The following is a 15183-nucleotide window of genomic DNA, read 5'->3' as shown; positions in this document are numbered from 1 at the left end:
CGACTCTCTTGCGCTATGGCAACTTGCGCTGCTTTCTTTGTTTCCAGAAGCCTGTAGATAACTTGGAATATACAGAAGTGAGAATTTCATTGGCTGCGGTCAATTCTTCGCATTTGTGTGTGTGTGTGTGCCTCTCTCTTTCTAGTGCCACCTGCATCCATCCCACCTCTTTTGCGTTCACCGTTAGTGTGTCCGGCGGAGGCATTCTGCTGCCTTTTTTCCATTCAAATTTGCCGCCGTTTCTGCCTCTTCTAGGCGTAGCACCCCGTCTCTTTCTCTTGCCTTTACCAATACTGTTAGCTTGCGCAGCTGCAGCACCGGCGTGCCGTGTGCTGAGTTGCACTGCAACCCGTAGCCGCACTCGACAGCATTGCTGGAGCGTGTTTCGAGGTGCCGATGGCAATGCAGCAAGGACCGCGGCAGCACCAAGAGCAACATCACTTGCAATTTTCGCTGGCCTCCCTGGGTGCACTCACCTCTTACTGGACATCACGAGCACCGCTGGCGTTTGTCGCGGCTCATCCACGCTGCTGCATCGCAGCAGAGGCGCGCATTCTCGGGACGAACAGCTACGATGGTGTCGAGAGCGAGTATGAGGCCGTGCGGACTGACTGGGCACGTCGGGTGCCTTTGGGGACTGGTGGGTGTCCGACTTAGCGGAACGTGTCATGCCGTCGGAGCGGAGACTTGTCAGCGAGGTGCGCTTTGTGGACGCTGCGGGGGATACCGTGGACGACGCTCGCCGGTATTCCGATGACGCTCTGAACATACTCCCTGCCACTGCGAGTGCGGTGTTACGAGGAAGAGAGCGCCGCCGCGTCGTTTGGCCTCATTTACCGGGTGCCAGTGGCGCGTCACCGTGGTGGCATACACTGCCGCAGTTCCATGCTCGCACTTATTTTGAGCACAAACAGCAGCGCAGTGTGACCACTGCCGCTGCCATGGCAACAGGGACTGTGCCGTCTGGGCTGGACAACCAAGGTTTTCTGTGCGACTTCTCCTCCCTGCCTGACTACCCCTACACAGGCACGAGCTTCCACTCTGCAGCCATGAGGGCCGGCTACCTGGGCGGTGTCCTGGTGGGCCACCTCGTTTCCTTGGTTCCATCCACCGGGTCTGATGGTGAGCAGTATAACCCCCACCGCCCTTCGGCTGTCCTACCAAGAGCTGATGCTGCAGTGCAGGGGGGTGCGCGGCTACCGCGGCGGCGCGTGCTCCACTGGGAGGTAGGCGTAGAATGGGAGGAGGATCATCGGCGCAAGCACGCAGCCACCTCAATGTACCGCAAGAGCTCTGAGGACGAGACACCAAAGTATCAGAAGAAGAGTCATTTTGGGGGCAGTTGGATGCACTCGCACTGGTGGTTCAACCGCCCTCTGGTGTTGGGGCAAGTTTTCGTGTCCCCTTCTCGCCTGCCGAGGTGTCATTCTGCCCACGAAGACGTCCGTAGCCACATCGAAGGCGATTGTACTCGCCAAGTCTCGCATGATCCGACGAGTGCAGCGGCAGCAGCTCCACCGTCGACGTCCCTCTACGCATATGGTGGCCATCCCGCTTCTCTTCCCTTGAGCATGGCGGAGGGGTGCAGTGCTTGCACTTCGTGTTCGACTCGAGAGCGAGAGACGACAGTGACCACTGCTGTAGTGCCAGAAGGGGTTACTAGACGGTCGGACACGTTATCATCCTCTCCTGTTCAGGGTGGGCAGCAGCCCCGCCAGTGTTGCACCGCTTTCCTGTCAACCGTGCATCTTTACGAGTGCCGAGCGCTGCCGGCTCTGCCGTCGCTATTTGTATCTGCGACCTCTAACAGCATGACGCAGTGGTGGAGTGGGTTCCTGCGCTGTCCATGTTGTTCCCATGTGCGAATACTGGACATCAACCTCGAGGGTACCCAGGCAAGAAAACTAGAGGGCTGGGCAACGGTGGTCGTGCCTGCGAGCTCATCTGGGCAAGCGGCTGGGGAGGCTCCACCTCCGTCCGCATCACAGCCACCGAGGGAGCTCGATTTTCAAGTCAGCGACGAAGGCAGTGCACCGTCGAGTGCGCACTCACGACGGCCTCTGCTGGAGTGCCTCCAGCCGCAGCCGCAGACCATAGCCAGTGAGGCAGATTATGCTTCCCCTGCAAGCCTTCACCTCCGGCCATCACTATCGCGATACCTCACTGAGGTGCACCTCATCTCATCCGCGACGCTGCATGACATCAGCTTCCTCGGTGAGCTTCCCGCTCTCCGTCTCGCTGATGTCAGCTTCAACCCGAGTCTCACCGATGCCGGCGTACGTGGCCTGTGCCAGAGTACGTCACTGCGTGTGGTTGATGTGAGTTACTGCCCTCATGTGGATGCAGCCGCCGCAGATCTAGCTCACTGCCTTGTGGAGTTGGAAGAGCTCTACCTCTCTGGAACGGGGCTAACAGATGCAACGCTGCGGACCGTGGTGCTTCACCTAGGTTTCAGTGGAGGCACCCCGCATGATGCACTGCTCGTCACTGAAGCTGGAATACCGGCATCAAGACAAGCACGTCATTCACCCAGGCCCAACAGCGGAAAATGGATGCGTGTCCTGCATGCATGTGCGTGTCGTCGGCTGCGCAATCCACACAGAGTCCTCGCTTCTGTCGCTTGGATACGACAGAATCAAATGAGGCAACGGGGCAGCAGTGTTGAGTTTCACGGACAGAGCTGTTGGACAGGGCTGCAGGAGCTGCGCGTTTCTGCCGTGGGCGAACGTCACCACGAGTCAGATCAAAGCCGCAGCCGCAGCAGCGACCACAGTGGAACTCAGAGCGAGGAAAGCGACAGTGAAGTCGGCGCTGCTACTGAGCGCGTGGCCGATGCATTGGATGAAGGTGCAGGGTTAGTGCCAAGTCTGCTAGAAGGAGGCCAGGAGGAGGCGGTACCTCCAACTCCTGGCGAGCCTCTGACCATCGTGTCGCCATCTCTCCTTCCATCGGAAGGCACCGCAGCAAGAGTCGAGGGGGTCGGCGCAGCAGCAAAGGTGATGCCTGCGGCTGACGTGCCTGAGGTACTGACCAGGCCCCCTTTTCACCTCTGGGAGCGTCTTACGACGCTTGTCTTCACAGACATCAAGTTCAGGTGCGCTCTCGGAGACGTTAGCCAGCTTCTTTCTCTGCAGTGCCTTGCTCTGTGGCGCTGCTCAGTTGAGGAGGATGAGCCGCTCAGTGTTCGTGAGGGGGCTCATCGGCCGTGGCTCAGCGGTCTCGAGCACAGCGCGCTCCTCCACACGGTGCATCTTGACGGTTGCAGCGCGAGCGCCATTCGCGATGCCGGTAGTCTGCAGGTTCTTGCTCGGTTGCCATCTCTGCAGAACATCTCTTTCTCCCACACAGGTATCCGAGACGCCGACCTCGACGCGTTCGTGGCAGCTTTGTGCCAGAGCGGCGCCACGTCACCACAGTACCCGTTTCACCGGCTTTGCCTCCGGGCGTGCGGGCGCATCACGCACGCCAGTGCCGTGGCCCTCTTGTCCTCCGTGCGCTCCCTCGACCTCAGTGATACAGGGGTGCGGCAGGAGGTGTTGAATGCGCTAGGGGAATTATCTCGGGTACAACGCAGTGGTGGCTCGCATGCGCTGCAAGTGCTGAACTGCTCTGCATGCTGGCTTATTGTGGACCTGAGCCCTGTTGCTCACCTACGACACCTGCACTGGCCCGACGTGAGCCACACACCCGTGACTACAGCTGGGGTGGCGGCGCTGTGCTTCTGCTCCGCACTGACACACCTGAATCTGAAGAACTGTGCTGGGGTAAGTCACCTGCGCGATGTCATAGCGATTGCCGCGCTGCAGGTGCTCAACGCTCAAGGATCAGGGCTGTACGACGGCGACGATGAGGGTGAGGAAGAAGGCACGGATTTCATTACAGGGGCAAGCCGAGTGGCAGAACATAGTGAAGACCACAGCTTCACGCCTGGAACGCCACTGTGCAATTTCATCATTCCGCTTCCTCACCATGACGGTGGCCGCCCTCCTCCAGCGCGCGGCAGGAGCCGTCTCGCTGTCGTTGACGTCTTCCCGGGCGATGACGTGGTGCTTTACACCTCTTCTCTCCACACGCTGCTGCTGTCCCACACACGCGTGCGACGCATTCACCGTCTGGGCCTGCTGCCGTCGTTGATGTGCCTTGACCTGAACAATACGGCCGTAACGGATGCAGAGCTGGTGAAGTTCGTCTTCACTGGCGTGATGGTGGCTGACAAGAGAGCATCAGACGCAAGGTTGGGGCTGGCACAAACTCCACCGGCGGTCGTTCACACCCTTCACGCGCTGCGCCGCAACGAGTGCCTTGGTCAAGGTTGCCGCGGTCCACCTCTGCGGCTCCTTTCGCTACAATTTTGCCGTGGCATCTTCACTGTCGGCGTGCTAGGCTTGTGCCCGCACCTGACGAAGCTAGACGTGTCTTCCAGTAACGTGACCAGCCAAGGGCTTCACGGCTTGCATCGCAGCACAAGCCTCGTGCAGATGCGCCTGCTTGCCTGCAAAGGTGTGCATGACATACGCGCGTTGCAGCTCATTCCAAGCTTGGTGGAGGTGGAGGGTAGTGGATGCAATGTGCATAGCGGCCGCATCACAGGCACTGGCGTGCGTGGTGGAAGTGGGATTCATGCTGCTGCAGGTGCGGCTGATGATGGAGGGAAGAGAGGAGCTGAGGCCAACGAGAGCAGAGGGCGCTTGTCTCCGCCGCCTCTGTTTGCCCACGGTGGGGACGTACCAGTTATGACTCCTCCACTTCTGCACTCGGACCTTCTCCAGGAGAGCGGCTTAAAGGCCGACGACATCGCAGCAGTGCGACGTGTGACAGAGGGCCTTCCACTTCCCATGGCCTCGCTTGTCCAGGGCAGCACTTCCCCCCTTTCTTGTTTTCCTGTGCTCGCCTGTGGTTTCCAGAGGCTTGTGCTGGATGGCTGTGTGAACATCCGTAGCTTTGTAGAGTTCAGTGTGCTCCCGTCCTTGCTGGAGCTTTCCCTCTGCAATTGTCGTGGCATTACAGCCGCGAGTGTGGCCGAGCTGATCCCACTGTCGCAGGGTTGCCCAAGGGAATCCGGTACCGCCTCGCCTCAATCGCTTGCAGTCTCGTCGGTGCTGCCACTCTCTGCGCCGTTTGCTGCCTTGCAGACTTTGCGCTTCTCGTCGTGTCGGAACCTCACTGGATCCTTGGCAGGATTGGAGCTGCTTCCGCAACTGCGCTGCGTGCATGTCGACCGATGCGGCATCACGAGTGTGTCTGAGGTCGTACCGGTCCTTCAGAATCGCGTCGTGCTCTAGTGGGGCCAGATAGGACTTGGATGACGAAGGAGAGAGCGACTGCGGCCCTCTACTAAACATCTCCCCCCCACATCCACACAGGTACGCACACATGCGTTCTTCTCCGTCATTGTGCTTCCGTGGTGGGTCGCTTGCCAGCATTCGCCACCTCCCATTTTGTTTCCTCGATGCTCACTCCTCGTGTTTCGAGGTGGTGTGCCACTCCTGCCTCCCTTTCCCGAGCCTGTCGAACGAGAGCTCACGTTGACCAGTACCGAGCAGGGCATTTCCCAAGTTTCCCCTCCTTCGCTTCCATTCGCTGGTCATGCTCGTATACTTGTTCTTGTCGGTTCTGCTGAACAAGGTGGTGCGCAAGGGCCCATTTCATGGCCGCAGAGGCGTGCAGCGCCTCTCCGCATCGGAGGGAAATGATGAGCCCATGAGAGACGCAGTGTTGAGCGACCTTTATTGTGAGCCTTTGTGCACTGGACCACTGCAGGCGGTGCTGCCTAAGTCTGTGAGGGCCATCCGAGGAGGACTATTATCATCTCGTTTCACAGCCACTCACGTATGAGTGACGGGCGGCATATCACGACAGCGCTTCTTTCGGTCTCTCCCGCCGCATGTGTCGCGGCACTACATCCTCGCCCATGTAGCAGCAGCGGCGGCATCTGTGGTTCACGAACTGCCGCATTCCCATTAAGGTGAACGCTGTGCTGCAGGGCAGACACGCTACGTACGTGTGGCAAGGGCTTTTACTAGCTTCCACCCCTCCTGCGCATATCCCTGCTGGCGCTGAGCTGGACGGTGACGCGGGGCTCGCACTCTCCAGTTTTTGGCAGACCATCGTTTTAACGCTCTCAAAGACACTGGAGATGTCGGCACTGGAGAAAAAACTCTCGATCCAGCAGACGCAGTGGCGACTGGTGATGATATCCGCCTCCTTGCTGTCATCTTCCTGTATCGGTACGTGAACGACCCCCTCGTAGAGAGGATCGTTTAGTAGGTTCACAGGCCCAAGGAGACAGCGTGGTGAGGCTTCTGCCGGCCAGGGATGACGACAGTGCAGTCGTTCTTCTACATTATCGAACGCTTCTTCGGTATGGTCGAGGCAGTGGAAAGGCGCGCCTGAGACCTCCGTGCTCGACAGTCGCAGGGCTGCGCCAACGACGCTGCCACATCGCAACGCTCCCAAAGTGCACACAGCACTCGTGGACGCGGAAGGGATAACTGGCCGACTGATTCTCCCGTTTTCTTCTACGTGCTGGATTCTCTGGCGAGCGGGGCGGTAGCTCTGAGCGGTGCTGAGAGCGCTGGTTGCTTCATCGATGAGCGATCAGTTGCATAAGAGGAGAAGAGGGAAGAGAGGAGAGGGGAGCAATTCGAGACGCATGGCTGCGCGCGAGCAAAATCGAGTAGGTGAGGGCTTTACCTCTTATCTGGAACGTATCCGTTGTGATCTCATTTCCCTGTATGACGTCACGAGTGTGGTGTAGAGGCAAAAGTGCTCCGCCCGTTGGGTGCCCCTTCCCGCGAAGTACAACTCTCTTTTTCGTTTTGTGGCCGCTCTCCTCTTCATGTTGTTACAGCAGAATTCCCGTTATACCCGCTGGAATGGGAGCGAACCCTCCCCCTGAACACCATGCGCGCACATGCATGTCTACAGGTCGTGTGGAGCGACTTCAAACCGACACAGCCACACGCGCACGCTCGCTCTCTCACCGACGCAGGTTCTCTTTTCTCCTTCACACGGGGTGTGTGAGGAGGAGAAGGTGGAGGGCACATGCACTACTCCACTGTCTGCCGTCCCTTCGCTATCGGAGATGAAAGACATCCGCTGGAATCATTTGTGCAGACGTACACGTACGCATGCGCCTTTCCACGGAGTGGGCCGCTGCTTGTCTACATCTCCCTCTTTCCCTCTCTCTCTGCGGTTTACTTTGACTCATCCCTGCTCGCCTTTTCGCCGCCCGTTTATTCTCTGTGGCTCTGCGCCCACGCCGGCGCCCCCCGCCTCTGCCTCTTCGCCGTCCGTTGGTGCGTAAGTCGCTCTACAGGCCGCACCGGAGCAGTGCTCTTTTTTGTTTCTTCGCGCCTTCCTCGGTGAGAAGCGACAACCGAAGAGAAGGCGGTATATCGATGTGGCGGCGGGTATCCCCGCCTCAGACACTTTGTCGCCATGAAGCGCACTACTCTGACTCAGTCTACCGCCATTCATGCGACTCCTCACCTTCATCATTTCTTTCCCTTTTCAGCTTCACAGACCCGCAGTGTCCACTCTCTCTCTCTCTCCCCTTGTCCGGTCTCTCTCTTCTGCAAAGATGCTCCAAAAAGGCGTGCCAGTACAGCCACGCAGAGCGCCCCATTGGTTGGCTGAGAATCGCGACGGTTTAGGCCGCCCCCGGTTGCTCTCGTTGCTTTTATAGGTGCGAGCTTTCCTCTGACAGTTTTTTCCCTCTCCTTGTGTCGTCTTGTCATCTCCTTTCCGGCGAGCGACGCGCTCCCTTAAAGACCCGCCCTCTTCGTTGCGCGATGTTAGGCGGGCCAACTCGCTCTCTTCATGTGTTGTGGGGTCAGACCCTCGCCCGCTATGTACCGCCGCACAGCCCCTCCGGCCTTGTGCGTGGCCATTTGCTTCACCGCTACCCCGTCTCCGGCGCCGTCGCTGCTTCATCACCAGTGCAGAAGGGCGACGCAGAAGTCGAAGCGTACGTGAGTGCCGCGGAGTGGCTGCCTGCACGCACCCCCGCCGAGGTGGTGCTTAACGCAAATGAGTTTTCGACCGTTTATGCCGTTCCCACGGCGAGTCCCGAGGACGTTCGATTGTGCACGCGCTACCTCCTAGCCACCTCCAGCACCACAGCTCCCGTTGCAGTGGGAAACCCATCGTTGCGTGATGGGAACGTGACCACTGCCACAGTCATGAGCAACTTGCAGGACACCGCTACTAGCACCTACGAGGCATCTCCTGGTCGAAAACGCATTACTTCTGCTCCCCTTGCTTCAATCATTACCACTCTATGTGCTCTTCGCCACGTTCTCGGCGAACATCAGCGCCTTCTCGCTGGGGCAGAGGCTCTGCAAACTGGTGTCCCCATCTCGTGCATCTTGGCAGAGCTCGAGGAGGCGCAGCTGTACCTGACCTGGAGCCTTGGTTCACACCAATCGGGTCCACTGACTCAGGGGGTATTGCCCAGGCCTTGTGATCTCGTTTGTGGTGATGGTCGCAGCGACCACATCAGCGTTTCAGCTGGATTGAGGGAGGCAATGTCGTCATTGGCTGGTGGACGCGTGCTTGAGGAGGGGGGTTCTGGGGGTGCTGCAAGTGCCGCCACATCTCACCAAACTCTCGATTCAAGGGAAAGGAGGATAAAGGAACGCGTGGGGCTGCTGCTCCAGCGTTTTCAAAGAGAGGTGGCATGCCTTCACAGCTGCGGGCCGCGGAGCACTTTAGCTGAAGCACCACTCGAACTGATGCCCATCAACGCTGAAGGTGCACAGGGCAAACCGTTTCTACCACCGGCAGAGCCCCGTGTTCCTTTGCTGACAGTGGTGACTTCAACAGGTAGCAGCCTCGCCGCTGCTATGAAGGCTGTTGCTGTAGCATGGGCGTGTTGCGCTTGTGGAGTCAGGGGCGACAGTGCTAGTCCGTTGCGCTGCTGTGTGTATGCCGCCGACATCTTGTGGCGTCCGGCACCTGCAACGGCATTTGTCGCGACATGGTGGACCGCACTCCTACATCAGTACCAGCGCTCCAGTAGAGCCGCCAACTCTGCTGGCAACTCTCATTCATCACCCTCTAATGCGGCCGCACAATCCGGCTTGAAAAGGCATGCACCCCCTCGCACAGGTGCGGCTAGCGAGGGGAGCGGGGGGTGCCATAGCGTTTCAGGAAACCACAGCGAAGAAAGTTCCGCCGCTGCTTCTTCACCTTCGCTGCGTGGCCTCTGTTTCCATGTATTGATCACCGGTGGCGACACGGTCGATCATTTTCTCCTACCTCTGATGGCTGGTGTGAATGACTGCAGTGTGGGCACGCCCACTACAAACGCCCAACGTAGTGGGCGTATCGACGTCACGGCGCAGAACGACGATTGTGGCGGCGGTGACTTAACCAGACCGTGTCGTGGCGATGCGGCTCGTGTGTCTGCTGCAGTGCAGTCCGTAACTCGTCACAAGCCTGGAAGACTTGCTATGCTGTTGTGCTATGGCTGTCCCGCGGCTCAAGTAGCACATCTACGCGAGTTTCACCATTCGTGCCTCCTCCGGCAAGACATGGCCAAATCTTCGGTGGCTATCGAGTCACGAGGGGCGCTCAACAGGCGGAGTGACGAGCCCGCAATCACTGATCGAGAAAGTACCGCTGCTACCCCTGCCCAGTGCGACAATTTACCGTCAATGGAGAGGGTTGGTTGTGCCATCACTGGCGTTGTAGAGTTGTGCACCGAGGCTCCGGCGGTCTCCATGGTAGCAGCATTGCCTCGCGCGTCGAGCGCTACTGCAGGCTCTTCAGTGGGGACTTCAAGTGCGTTATCGCTCTCATATTATCTACGCGGTGCAGGTCTTTCCCTGTCGCTCCCCTCTGAACCACAGCAATTGTTGTCGACTCTCACAGCATCAGCACGAGCGATGACTCTCGACGAGGTTGCAGCGCGTGTCTTCGAGTCTAGCCTGCTGGAGCGGCCGCTCCGTCACGCGGACTTTCACGACTGTCATCGAGGGACATGCGTGAATAATTCACCGGAGTCGCCATACGAGCCACAGACGGTAGCTGCGTCAGCAGCACTGCACGGGGGCGCGTCTTTCCAGAGAGGGTGGTGCTCTCTCTGCTTTGCACCGCAAACGCACGCCCCGGCGCTCTTGAGTACGCTGGCGCAGAGCCACTTCAGGCAGCCGCTGCGCGCCGGCCACAGCTTCGACGCGCTGTGCCGCAGAGGGCCAGCTCCGTCACCGTCGCATATGCAGATGGCACAAGAGGTGCTGCGGTGCGCCACCAGAGGTGAGTGTACGCACCGACGCATCCCCCAAGGCGGACGTCAGGGAAGCAAACATGCAGGGGCGAGCTCGTCTCCCTCGCTGGCGCCCGCATCTGTCGCGTCCACATCGGCACCAACGTCTGCGAGCGAACGCGCCTGCGCGAATGAGCGGTCATTGCACTGTGGTGTGCTGCCTGAAGTGCAGTGGAAACACGTGTGCGGCGGCTTCCCACTCCCCCTGACCGCCATCGGGGGCCGGAGCACACCGTACTTTGTGCCGTGCCTGCTGTTCACAGACTTGGTCGAGGTTGCATCGAGTATCTTTACGAAGAAGCAGGAGGGGCGACTGTCCCACGCACGTAGCGATGCAAGGCAACTGGGTTGGCCTGCTGCGCCAACCTCCCTCGATGATCGCGGTAGTTTGCCGCAAGAAGCACATTGCTCGGGGGTCGGTGTCTCCCCACAAGCGGCTCTACGACACTCTGCGGGTGAGGAGTTCCGAGCGGAGCAGCGACAAGTGGCATGTGCCGTAGCGGCAGTGGAGGGCAGTGTCTCCGAGTTGAGGTGTGCGCATGATACGGAGATGGTAGGCTACCGCGGCGTGGTCGCTGGCAACTATTTATTTGTGTGTTTCTACCCGGATGCATGGCAAGACGCTGTGACGGATGCGTTGATGCGGAAGTAGGGTTGTGCTGTGCGCATCATCTTCCTGGGCGTGTGGGGGCGCGAGGCAGGCGAAGCGCCAGCGGGCTTTGTTGCTGCCTCGTCCCGCTTTACGCGCTTAGATTGCAGACGCGACTGCGCTACAGCTGCTTCGGCTGTTGTTTGGATTTCCCAGTGAGTTCTCTGCTCTCTTGTTCGGTTGGGTAAGGTGGTGCGCAGTCTTCTCGTTGGTCACGTAGTGTTGCATGCATGTGTCATTCACCGCCCCCCTCGTTCCTCGAACAAGGGGAGGAAGGAGAGAGCGGAAAAAGAGAAAAAATAGCGTCACTCTCTACCTCTATGTGCGGGCCCCGTGGCCCTTCTCTCGCCTCCTCCTCTGCTGTGGGTGCATTTCCCTCTATCTCGCCTTTACCTGTATTCTCTCGTTCTCTGCCCCCGGCACAGGTGATGGTGTGCTGCCTGGTATCAACATCTGCTGCTTCACCCCTTCGCTACTGTTTCTATACTGCACCAGTCGCACGGGACTATATGTGTGACAGCCCATCATGCAGGACGCGATGCTGCGTTGCGGTGACGTGCGAAACGGCGACCGTGATTTCCTGTTGACCCGAGTGAGGTAACACGAAGCACCCTGTGCGCCACGACTCCCCCCGTCGACGCCATTTGTCTTCGGCTAGGTTCATGTCTCGCTTCCCCATGCTGCTCCTTCAACGCGTTCTCTTCTGCATGCATCCTCTGTCCTATCTTTTTTTTTTTCTGACGTCGACAACGACACAACCGCAAACTGACGTTGCAGAGCTGTTTGCCTTTCACATTGACGCGCTCCTGCGTTAGAAGAGAAATCCGTGTGTTTGTGTCTTCATCTCCTTATACACCCCCTCCCTTTCCCCGTCGCTTCCCCTTCTCTCCGCTCTTATTACTCCCTCCCTCTTCCACTTTTGTTTTCTTTTCTGTTCCGCACAACGTATCGATTGTGCGCAGGCTCGCTCTTGTTGCCTCCCCCGCCTCCTTTTTAACTCTTCACTGATTCCAACTTTTTCTCTTCTCTGTCGTCTTCTGCTGTTTCTTCCTGAGTGCCACGCTCACTTGAGGAACTGCGGCAAGAAGAAAGCAAACGAGAGGCAAAGAAGGGGTGTGAGGGCTGCCAGGGTTTTCCCAGAGGATAGAGAGTGTTGCACGAGGCAAGTGTACACGGACATAAAAGCGCGCAACTTTGCGGCTGTGCAGTTAAACGAAAAAAAAAAACGCCCTATTCTGTGCACTGCTGCGTCTTTCTGTGCCCCTTTCTTTTTAGTTTCTCTTGCGCATCTCTGTCTCTTCCCCATACTCCTCGCAGCTTTTGCGCACCTCACTTAACCGGTTTTCAAGCCACCATAACAGCAACAACTCCTTGTCCCCGCTTGCTTCCCCGCTTGCTTCCCCGCTCCTTCCCCCCCCCCTCGACCCTTCTCTAAGTTTTTCTTCTTCCCCTTCGCTTCCCTCATTTTCTTGGGCTGAGCCCGCCACTCTCTTTTTGTGCCTCATTCCGCCGTTCTCACCGGTGTGTGTGTGTGTGTGAGCGCCATTGGCCCACTTGTTTCTGCTCTTTCCCGGGCAACGTGACACGGATCTGGACGACTTCTAGTGAAGGTTTCAAGCGTTGCAAGCAGCATCGAATGCACCAGTCTTCGCTGACCGCCTCCAAGCTCATTAGCGGTTCGTAATACAGGTTGCACCTCATTACTTCCCTCAGCCACGCCCGAAAGCAAGCGAGAATAACAACTCCATTGCCGCACTGGGGTCTTCGCTCTTTTTTTTCTCTCCTCTTTCCTGAGCCTCATGACGCCAGTGATGTTGCTCCGGAGCGATGCGCAGCGCCAGCGAGCCGTCCTCTTTGTTATGACGCTAACCCTATGCTTCCTCCTATTGCCCGTGCATGGCGCAGACTCACCGTTCACTGGCTACACAGCCGCGCAGAAGGTGAACACGCGCAAGTTTCTGCAGGCCTTTGTGAATGCAAACCCGCTGCTGGAGAGCCTGCCGTCGGAGGACTTCTGCGAGTGGGTGTACGCTGGCTGCACGAACAAGGGTGTGGACCTGTACCTGGATGAGACGGCCGTGGAGCAGCTGCCGGAGCTGCCCGCTGACGCGGTTGCCAGCCACGTGCGGGTCACTTCCATCAGCATCAGCTACGGCAAGGGCACATTGAGGGGCACCCTGCCGGCGACCTGGGGAGGCCTGTCGCGCATCGAGTACATCTCCCTGTACTCGAACTCGCTGATGGGCACCCTGCCGCCGGAGTGGGCGGGCATGACGACGGCGAAGTGGTTCCTGCTGTACGACAACCATCTGACGGGCACGATCCCCGACGCGTGGGGCAAGCTGCGCTACATGACGTGGGCGTGCCTGAACGACAACCGGCTGACCGGGTCGCTCCCAGCAGCGTGGAGCCGCGCTACCCGCCTGACGATCATGGAGGCCCGGCGAAATCAGCTGTCCGGCACGCTGCCGTCGGCGTGGTCGAGTCTGCAGTTCATCAGCTCCATCACGCTGTCGAACAACCGGCTGACCGGGCCCCTTCCAGCAGCGTGGGCGTCTGCCGTGTCGCTGAACGGTGTGTCTGTGCAGGGCAACGGCCTGTGCGGCTGTGTGCCGAGCGCGTGGGACTCTCGCAGGTTCATGTACGGCATCAGAGTCGATGCCGACCTCTTGGCCACAAATTGCTCGACGGCCAACGCGTGCGAGTGAGGCACATTTCCCGGAGAGCGCTCAGCAAAGGACAAGATAAGCAGCGCTTTTTTCCTGAACGCACTTCTGGCACATCCGATTTCTTGATAGTTTTTTTTCCTTAACTCCACGTGCTGGCCTACTTCCGCTCGCACACTATCATGGAGTAGAGCAGCGCGGAAAAAGTGACTTGCAAGCACCGAAGCGACAGTGCTGGCTCGTGTTAAGGAAGGCGTGCACACACGCATGGACTGAAGAGTTCACCGAAGTGGACATTTCTGTGCGGGGATCTTCTCGCCTTATCGACCTTCGTTAGCGTTTCTGTGGTTTTTGTGTCTTTGTCCTTTTCTCTCCGTGCGTATCTCGCCCTGAGCCTCCGCCGATGCGTGTGCGCCTGGTGTGTCTTGGCGGTGCATTGGTAAAAAGGGCGTGGCCTTTGGTACACCGCTCTGCCCCCCTTTCCCACTTTGGTTTTTGTTTGTTGCCCTTTCCTCTCATGTGCACCGAGCAGCTGTTGCATGCTTGGGGCTCTCTCATTTTCTCCATCTCTTTCTTTCATACTCCCCGTAGATGTCCACCCGCACACAATACACTCATATGCTGTTCCGAGCGACTGGAAGTGCAAACGGTGCGTGTCTGCGGTTTTTTGTTGTTGTTGGCTCGTTGTGTGCCTCTGTCGCCCCGCGCTTTCGTTGACGACTCCGCTGTGGCTCCCGCGCATGAGCTTTCTCGACCCTTCTCTTGCATAAATTCCCTCATCTACGCCTTATGGCCATAGCCATCGGCTCCCACCTCTCTTCCGGGCGTATTCGCGTCGCCACCTGCGATGCTGTAGAAGGAGAGAAAAACACAAGGGCGAAGTAGGTGATAAGGTCCGCCGAACGAAGCGAAGCGGAAAGTGAGATGGACGTGCTCCCCGCACAGCCAGCAAAGGTATCTGTGCGAGCGACGGAAGGAAAGGAGCCGCCTGCAGAGAAGAAGGATGTCGGTGAATGTGCTTCCCGCCTCTGGATGATGACAGCTGGGATGGGTCATCTCTTTCCTATCGCCCACATATGCCAGGTGCGTATCCATGTGCGTCTCTCTCTGTATGTGCGTGAGAGAGGTGCTGCAGCTTCCTCTTCTCCTTCTAGATTGTTCAGGGCTGCGCATGACCCATCCACGCCTCTCCGGCGAGTCTCTCTCTCTCTCTCTTAGCTGTCTTTTGCCATTAACGTTTTGCTCTGTTTTGATTTACATCACCCCCCTTTTTTCTCTCGTCTCTCGTCTCTCGTCGGGAGCCCCTCGCTGAAAGCGCTCATTGCTCTCACCCCGCTTTTTTCTCCCTTACTTTTGTGCGCAGGCCTCCCGTGCCCTTGACACCTGCGTGCCTGTGTGTCTCTCCCGCACATGCCGCCACCTCTTCCTCCTCCTCCTCCCCCCTTTTCTTTCCTCTCTCCTTTGGGCAGGTCAGTTTCGTATAGCCGTCCGTCTGGCTCACCACGCGCGCCTTATCGACTTGGTGCCCACGCTTTATTTACCTGTCAGTGATTCATTTCATCTTCACCTTGCCGCCCTTCTCCCACCTCTTTCTCCCT

General features: G+C 58.3%; 3 protein-coding genes across 3 annotated transcripts; all 3 read left to right on the top strand.

The window, feature by feature from the left end:
• Positions 1 to 668: 668 nt before the first annotated feature.
• LPMP_311410 (hypothetical protein) lies at positions 669 to 5282 on the top strand (the record flags this gene model as incomplete). The annotated part of the gene is made up of 1 exon (XM_010703230.1): positions 669 to 5282. One exon carries the CDS (start codon positions 669 to 671, stop codon positions 5280 to 5282), a length of 4614 nt encoding a protein of 1537 aa, XP_010701532.1.
• Positions 5283 to 7793: 2511 nt separating this feature from the next.
• Positions 7794 to 10922, top strand: LPMP_311400 (hypothetical protein; the record flags this gene model as incomplete). The annotated part of the gene is made up of 1 exon (XM_010703229.1): positions 7794 to 10922. The coding sequence occupies one exon, from the start codon at positions 7794 to 7796 to the stop codon at positions 10920 to 10922; it is 3129 nt and encodes a 1042-aa protein (XP_010701531.1).
• A 1796-nt stretch (positions 10923 to 12718) lies between these two features.
• Positions 12719 to 13627, top strand: LPMP_311390 (surface membrane protein gp46-like protein; the record flags this gene model as incomplete). The annotated part of the gene is made up of 1 exon (XM_010703228.1): positions 12719 to 13627. One exon carries the CDS (start codon positions 12719 to 12721, stop codon positions 13625 to 13627), a length of 909 nt encoding a protein of 302 aa, XP_010701530.1.
• Between the last annotated feature and the right edge of the window lie 1556 nt (positions 13628 to 15183).

This window comes from Leishmania panamensis (assembly GCF_000755165.1).
Source record: "Leishmania panamensis strain MHOM/PA/94/PSC-1 chromosome 31 sequence".
NCBI lineage: Eukaryota > Euglenozoa > Kinetoplastea > Trypanosomatida > Trypanosomatidae > Leishmania > Leishmania panamensis.
This window is presented reverse-complemented; position numbering and strand designations above follow the sequence as displayed.